The following is an 8,193-nucleotide window of genomic DNA, read 5'->3' as shown; positions in this document are numbered from 1 at the left end:
CCCTCCTCACTTCCTTCTCCTCCTCGGTCCCTGTACACATTTCCCTCTCTTTGCATACACGAGCGTAGCATCTGTGATTCCCTCCCCATCTCTCTATCTCACTGAAGCCGCTGAAGATGTCGCTGAGAGTGCTGAATCCAAACGCGGAGGTGCTGAACAAGTCTGCGGCACTGCACATGAACATCAATGCCGCTAAAGGCTTGCAGGACGTCCTCAAGACCAACCTCGGCCCCAAGGGCACCATCAAGATGTATGTATTTTGTTCTCTAATATTACACTCTCTCTCTTTCTCTCTACATGTTTTTCCTAATCTTTTCTCTGATTTTCTCGCGGTTTTTTATTTCCAGGCTCGTTGGTGGGGCCGGTGATATCAAGCTCACTAAAGACGGCAACACTCTCTTGAAAGAAATGGTCAGTTCCCTATTTCTTTTCTGCTCTCTCTCTCGTAAACCCTAGATCCTTATGATTCTTCAAGTTATGGTACAATCAGTTCAGCATGTTGTACTACACTTCCCTGCCGCGTTTTTGGATTTTTAGGAGACGTTTGGATTCGAAGATGCGAATCCAAACGTCTCCTTAGAGTTCTTATGTTTTTTTTTTTGGCATATAGATTTTAGAGTTCTATTCATTCGTTTACGTAAATTCCAAACTTTATTCCTTATGTTAAACCAGTAAGGCTTGGTTGATTGTTCAGGAAAATGTTTTTATTAGTATATTATGTTTTATTTTTGAAAAATGTTCGAATCACACCTGTATCATAATCACGACGGGTTTGCAGTGTCATGCGATTGCACTGACAAATTTGCTTTCCCTGTAATGTTGATTGGGAGTGCATCTGGAGCCTTGTGTGTGTTTCAAGTGTTGGCTTATATAGTGGATTTGTAACTATTTTAAATTCTAAATGTGAAGAGGATTCAAAATGATGGGGTTATGTTTTCTCGACTTCCAAGATTCGCTTGGCTTCTGCACTTTGTTTCCTTTTGAGTTCCGAGCGTAGCAAACAATCATAGATACTAATATGTTTTTTAACTTATTAAAAGGTATAAACAATTATATACACGGGATGGAAGCGGTGAAGGATGTGTCAAATAGAGAGAGGATAAAAGGTATGATTTTAGTTTGCATAGAAGGACACAACAGAGTACACGTGGCAGATTCTGATTAATTGGTGTTGGCCACAATTTAAGTAGGATTAACGGTTAGTTTATTTAATTCTTATCGAGGACATTGGACTTTATAGAAACAGAAATATTTCCTGAATCTCAGTGATCGCCAATTACAACTTCCTCGTGGGCATGTAGCTGCTCAACACATGTTTAAAATTTGTGCACAATTAGTGGTTGTAATAAACATGCTACTGTGTGTATCTTTCTAGATAGTATTTCGTTGCTTATGTTTTATCAATGGTTGCAGCAAATACAAAACCCTACAGCAATTATGATTGCAAGAACGGCTATTGCCCAAGATGACATCAGTGGAGATGGCACAACTTCTACTGTGCTCTTTATTGGCGAGCTTATGAAACAATCAGAACGTTACATTGATGAAGGTCGGTGATACGAATCAGAGTAAACTCACTGTCGTATTGAGTCGTCTAAAATGTGAAAGATAATTTGTGGTTCTCATCCACCCTTATTTTCCCCTTTATTCTGCTCCTTCACGCTTTCTTTTATGTTCTATTTATTGCTCTGATTGTTAAGGATTATCGGAGGAATAGAGCAATGTGAAAATCCTTTGCTAAGGGGCTATCTGTGGTTTACCATGATGGAACTGTTACCTTTTTTTCCTTTCCATTTCTTACATGGGAATTACGGCCTTTCACTTCATTGTCAACAAAATGAATGCTTATGAAAAAGAATTATCAACATACTTAATCGCTGAAGGCTGTCCAGAATGTACTTTCTCTGTGTAAAATCTCCAAATTCAACAAATACCATGAATAGGAATCAATAATATAAACTTATACAGTATATTTAAAAGGCTAACCAGAATTGCTATTTTGTTAAAAGATGAAATATCTACTTGAGCTCCCCATATTTACTTTGAACTTGTCTTGTGCTAGTATCACATTCTGTAAATGTAATCAGTATTTTAGCAGCCAGGGTGGAAAATAAGTTTGTGTTGCCAAGTTTTCCTGACAGAAAATAAATAAATAACCTTGAGAGATGAAAACATTTTGTCCAGGAATGCATTCTGTAAAAATGTGTCCTATCAAAACATTTTTCTAATGGTTATGAGCTTTCTCATAAAAGAAAAGCTAGGAACGTGTTATTTTTTTCTTGTCTATCCTTTATAATTTATATTTTTGAGACTGCTTGTTCCAGGAATGCATCCCCGTGTATTGGTTGATGGTCTTGAGATTGCTAAAAGAGCAACCCTTCAATTTCTTGAAAAATTCAAGACTCCTGTGATTATGGGCGATGAGCCTGACAAAGAAGTTCTGAAAATGGTAGCAAGGACAACACTCAGAACTAAGGTAACATGTAATTTCACTTTTCTTTAAATTCTGCTTTTAAAAGGATGGGGTGGAATGGGATTTGGTAATTTTTTCAGTAAAAAATTAGATGAAATAATTTTATCAACATAATTTTCCTTTGTCTTTTCAAATGGTATTCTGATTAAATAGTGTCTACCTCCTCCACTCTTTCTCTTCCCCAAATAAGGTGGAAGGTAAGGCCATGGGTATTGTGCCATACAAGTTATTGAGTTGTATTAACCTATCGGGATTTGATTCTGACACACTTTGTTCCGTCTACAGTTGTACGAAACACTTGCAGATCAATTAACTGACATTGTTGTTAATGCGGTGAGTTTTATGCTGTTGAAGTTGATTTATGGCTTCATGAGACTGCTAATTGGACTATTTAAGCTCATAAAGAAAAATTAGGCTATTTCAGCTCCCATGTTTTATTATGTTAGCTGGATTATTCAGTTAGAAGTTTGTGGTAGACCTTTGCATATGGTGTTTAGTAACCTATTTTTATGTGACAGGTGCTATGCATTTGCAAGCCTGAGGAAGGCATCGATCTGTTTATGGTGGAGATAATGCACATGCGTCATAAATTTGATGTTGACACACGCTTGGTATGCTCATCTTTTACAGTCGTGTATAAGTGTTTAGTAAATACAGTCATCATTATGTGATTGTTTTCAGCATTAATTGGAGGTTATCTGCTATTCTGAAACTCTATATTTTTGTATTTTTTTTGGGTTGGGGCCCTTGGGGGGGGGGTGTGATGGTTGTTCATACATCTGCTGTCTAATTTGTGCAAAAACATATTTACCTGTGTATTTACTTTTTCTGGGTAATGTTGTTCCAATTTTGTAAATAAATATTAAAGCTTGGGGAAGAATGTTACAGTGCATCTATTATTTTTGGCAGTTGAACTATTTGCCAGTTATTGCATGTTTCATTCAATGGTGCCTTCTTATCTGATTGTATTTTTAGAAAGATACTTGCCACTCACGATAACAATTCCATTGCACTTTTACCACATTAATTTCTGAATGGTTCCTTTATATGGTGTAAGTTTAACAATAGATTTGCTTATATCTATGGTTTACCTTTCACTACCATACAGTTTCAACTTATGTTAATTTGTAGGTTGAGGGTCTTGTCCTTGATCATGGCTCCAGACATCCCGATATGAAGCGACGAGCTGAGAATTGTTACATTTTGACATGCAATGTCTCTTTGGAGTATGAGAAAAGGTGAATATGGAGAAGCATAAATCAATTAAAGAAGAAAACATGTGGAAAGTCATGGAGGATTCTATTTCTTATATTTTGAATATTGATATTTGTCTTGATTATTTATACACATTAATATGTATGTAGCTATTGTTTATCAAGAAGATATAAACTTCCTTTGTATACTTCTCGTGTATACTTACTGTGTACTTGGACTATGCCTTCTCTTCATATGAATAAAAATTCTTGATTACCTATCAAAAAAAGGAGAAGATAAAAATAAGATAACATAATCGAGAAGTAGAAAGATCTTTGTAGTATCTCATATTTTGTCCTGACACATTTATAAGTGTGGAGCTGCTTTCATCCTTTTTATTTCCTTGTTGATCACTTAGTAATTAGTGATTCGAGTAAAGTTATAGACCTTTTTTTGTACATTAATATTGTCTGCCATTATCAATATTGTTTGTGGACGTCATTGAAATAATAGTTTCCTCTCAGTGAAATAAATGCAGGCTTTTTCTACTCAAGTGCAGAGCAGAGAGAGGCAATGGTTTCAGCCGAAAGGCGCCAGGTTGATGAAAGAGTTCAAAACATTATTGACCTGAAAAATAAGGTAGTTGCTTCAGACTGCGTCTTTGTTTCCACCATATGCAGCATATAAGTGTAGGCTTGTAGCATCTATGGTGTATGATATACTTATAATTTTTATGGTTCTATGCAGGTTTGTTCTGGTAATGATAATGACTTTGTTGTCATTAATCAAAAGGGAATTGATCCCCCATCACTTGACCTTCTTGCAAAGGCAGGGGTAAGTCATGGACCATTGATGTTGTCTAGTTTCCTATTTATCGATTCATTAATAACATGTTTGTATTATTGTTTAGTGTGTTTTGATTGGTCTCTGTTAGTGCCTAAATGGATTTAATGCTAGTATTAATTATGGCTACCTTTTGTTGTAATATTCAATCCCCACTATGTTAATAAAAAGTATTTTATTTTTGCCATCTGTTAAATCCACTGATTTTCTAGATAATTGCACTTCGGAGAGCAAAGAGGAGAAATATGGAACGATTGGTTTTGGCCTGTGGAGGAGAGGCCGTAAATTCTGTTGATGATCTAACTCCTGATTGCCTTGGCTGGGCTGGACTGGTCTACGAGCATATCCTTGGGGAAGCAAAGTATACCTTTGTCGAAAATGTGAAGAACCCTCATTCTTGTACAATCTTGATAAAAGGTAAAACTAGTTTTGTAGCTACTTGGCCAAGAGGCTATTGCAGTGACATCTGTTGGTGCTGCTTGTATGATTTGCATTATTTCTTAGCCTTTGGTAAATAGTCATGATTTAATCCTCATCACCGCCTTTGACATTCAGGGCCTAACGACCATACAATAGCCCAAATAAAGGATGCTGTTCGTGATGGCTTGAGGGCAGTCAAAAATACTATTGAAGATGAAGCTGTTGTCTTAGTGAGTTTCCGCTGTAGAAGCTTCTTAGAACTTGCATGAAGATTTTTAAATTTCTGTCACACTGATTTAATAAATAATTGTTAACTTCCTCAACAATGTTTATTATAATTTCCTTGTTAGAATTAACTAGGGCTGCAAACGGTCCGGTCCGGCGATGGACCGAAAATTTTCGGTCCATCATTTTTCCGGACCGGACCGGACCGAACACCTAAAGGGACCGGACCTCGGTCCGGTCCGGCCTTTTTTTTTTTTTTAATTTTAAATAATTAATAAAAAAATTTCTTTAAAATACTAAATTAAATTAAGTGACTTATTAATGTGGATTATGTAACAAACTCAATAAAAAAATATTTTATATGGTCAATGATAATAAATTAGATGAAAATTATATTATTAATTTATATAATTACTATATAATTAACTAATTGATATTATATATTTATTAATTCATAGAATATTAACAAGTGTTAATAGCATATTTAAAATTTTATATTGTTAATAGTGATAGGTTAGATGAAGATATATATAAAATATTGTTAATTTATAGAATATTAACAAGTATTAATAATATATTTAAAAATTTATATTGTTAATTGTACAATTATTATATATAAAATATATATAAAAAATATATATTTTTTATTTTTCATTTGGTCCGGTCCGGTCCAAAAAAACCGTGGACTGTGCACCGGACCGAATGTTTTCGGTCCTCCAAAATATGGACCGGACCTGACCGGTCTAAGTCTCGGTCCGGTCCGGTCCGTTCGGTCCGACCAGACCGTTTATCACCCCTAGAATTAACTCTAGCATGTGTAGCGAATAAAAAAAAATGTACATACCTCTTTGTACATTTTGAAATGGCCTGATATTTCTTGAGGTTAATGTTGAAAATGGTCACAAGTGCCCCAGTATAGCACTGTATAGGTTAAGAATGAAAAAGAAATTGATACAAAAATGAAGATGATAACTAAAACCTTACGGATCTACAAAGATTAGTTTTTCACGACCGGGATGAGCCCATGTGTAGGCTTGAATGCAGTTTAGTGTTAACTAATTCAACTTTGTGTCAAACATAATTTGGCCCGAAGATGTTTTTAATAGCACTTGCTACAGGACTTTGGGCAGTGAGGTTTATCAGAATGCCTAAAAAAATGGGACTTATTTGGCGTGTTTTCATTTAGAAAAATACCGTGGAGTTATGGGATTATGCTTGCTCAACTAAGGTTTGATTTATAGACATGTTGCAGAGGTTCTTTCAGATGTTTAAAGGGATTATTTGCCTTGTGAATCTTTACTTATCACTTTGTTTGCAAGAAGTATGGTTATGCGAGTTATAACAAGGTTGGGTCTTACTCACTTATAAAAAAAAAAAACAAGGTTGGGTCTTGCTTGGTTAGACATGCTGCACGCTATTGATTGCACTGAACATCACTTATTGTCTACAATTTTGTAACCTTTACCCATCCTTGCATCTGTGCTTGTCAGAAATAGCAGATTTTCTTATTCTGCTGATTTATATTTTTTATGATTAGGCAGTTTTTTGTCTTTTATTTAGGGTGCTGGAGCTTTTGAAGTCGCAGCCAGACAATACCTAGTAAACGAAGTAAAGAAGACTGTTCAAGGGGTAACAAATTGTCTACCAAAATTTTCCATGCTCAAAATTATTTAGAAGCATTATTTGTCTTTCTAAACGCATCTGGTTATCTGGTTATACAAACTTGGATCAGCGTGCTCAACTTGGTGTTGAAGCTTTTGCTGATGCTCTTCTTGTGGTGCCCAAGACATTGGCTGAGAACTCCGGGCTTGACACTCAAGATGTGATCATTGCTCTTACGGTATACTTTCTTTGAAACTTATTATCCATGTTCTTTTATTTTTTATTAGAAGGTAAAAACAGTGAAGAATAAGCATGTTTGAGCTTTGTCACGCCATTGGATATTCAGGGAGAGCATGACCGGGGAAATGTCGTGGGATTAAACCAGCACACGGGAGAACCTATTGACCCCCAAATGGAGGGTATTTTTGATAATTACTCTGTGAAGCGCCAGATCATAAATTCAGGGTATGTGGGAATTATTATTAGAATTTCAATAGCTGTTGTTATTCTCTTTCAATGCCCCTTCTTATTTATTATATAGTTTGCTTTTGGCAGTAAATTTGATTGAGGAAATGTTCTTACAATCCTTTAATTTGATAATCTGAATCTTGCTATCTCTCTCTCCACGTCTTGTTTTCTGAAAATGATGACTGCCTCCATGGATGTTAATCAGTATCTTGTTCATCGTTTGATCTCACAAGGTATATTACGTGGATATTTAAGAATGGTAGTGTTCTCCAGTGTGAACATTACATATATCAAAGGAAGCATATGGAAAATTTAGTTTTCTTATTTTTCAAGTTGTGAATTTTCAATATTTGCCTGTGTCTTCTGGTTTTTCGTAAATGAGCAACTGTGATGTCGCTTGCAGGCCTGTAATTGCATCTCAGTTGCTATTGGTGGATGAAGTAATTCGTGCTGGTCGTAATATGCGGAAGCCGACTTAGCTCACAATATGCTTGAGGATGCACGTTATTGTCATCTGCAGGGTTTTCTTAACTGAATTTGTATGAACTTACTTGATGTGAATGGAGGTTTTTTTTTTTTTTTTTTTTTGGGAGGGATCTTTGTTAGCGAATCTCAATTTGCAATTTGCAATTTGCATTTGACGTGGGATTTTGTCTTGAATGTGTACTTTGTGCTGTAATCATTGTTTCTCATGTTTCGTAGTTATAATGGGTCCCTCTCACGAGTAAAGCAAACCGACATTATTGATTTCGACTTTCATTTGGAAATTTGATGGTGCCAATATCTGTATATATGTGGATGCTTGTGCAGCCCTTCAAAATTTACGAGTATTATCTGGTTTCGTATGGTCGGGAAACTGCCAGTTAAGGGAGATTGCCCGTCACCAATCAAGGTGCAACGCCACTGGAAGTGATGTTGTAGGTGTTAATTATGTCTGTACCCAGAAAATCTTTCTTTGTCGGATTTTT

The 8,193-nt window shown here is 35.7% G+C and overlaps 1 protein-coding gene across 2 annotated transcripts; it reads left to right on the top strand.

Annotated features, from left to right (window-relative positions):
- On the top strand, positions 1 to 7,904 carry LOC108987069 (T-complex protein 1 subunit zeta 1). 2 transcript variants are annotated; one of them, XM_035694701.1, is made up of 16 exons: positions 2 to 250; positions 348 to 411; positions 1,041 to 1,106; positions 1,414 to 1,549; positions 2,325 to 2,476; positions 2,759 to 2,806; positions 2,992 to 3,084; positions 3,605 to 3,711; positions 4,192 to 4,306; positions 4,415 to 4,501; positions 4,723 to 4,927; positions 5,066 to 5,160; positions 6,716 to 6,784; positions 6,888 to 6,995; positions 7,104 to 7,222; positions 7,629 to 7,904. In XM_035694701.1, the coding sequence occupies exons 4-16, from the start codon at positions 1,438 to 1,440 to the stop codon at positions 7,702 to 7,704; spliced, it is 1,386 nt and encodes a 461-aa protein (XP_035550594.1). In that variant the 5' UTR covers positions 2 to 250; positions 348 to 411; positions 1,041 to 1,106; positions 1,414 to 1,437; the 3' UTR covers positions 7,705 to 7,904. The 2 variants fall into 2 exon arrangements, with proteins under 2 accessions (XP_018815463.1, XP_035550594.1); XM_018959918.2 differs by lacking the exon at positions 1,041 to 1,106 and having other exon boundaries at positions 1 to 250.
- The last annotated feature ends 289 nt before the right edge of the window (positions 7,905 to 8,193 follow it).

This window comes from Juglans regia, chromosome 10, assembly GCF_001411555.2.
Source record: "Juglans regia cultivar Chandler chromosome 10, Walnut 2.0, whole genome shotgun sequence".
NCBI classification, from domain to species: Eukaryota; Viridiplantae; Streptophyta; class Magnoliopsida; order Fagales; family Juglandaceae; genus Juglans; species Juglans regia.
Note: the sequence above shows the minus strand (reverse complement) of the source record. Positions and strands in the feature narration are given on the sequence as shown.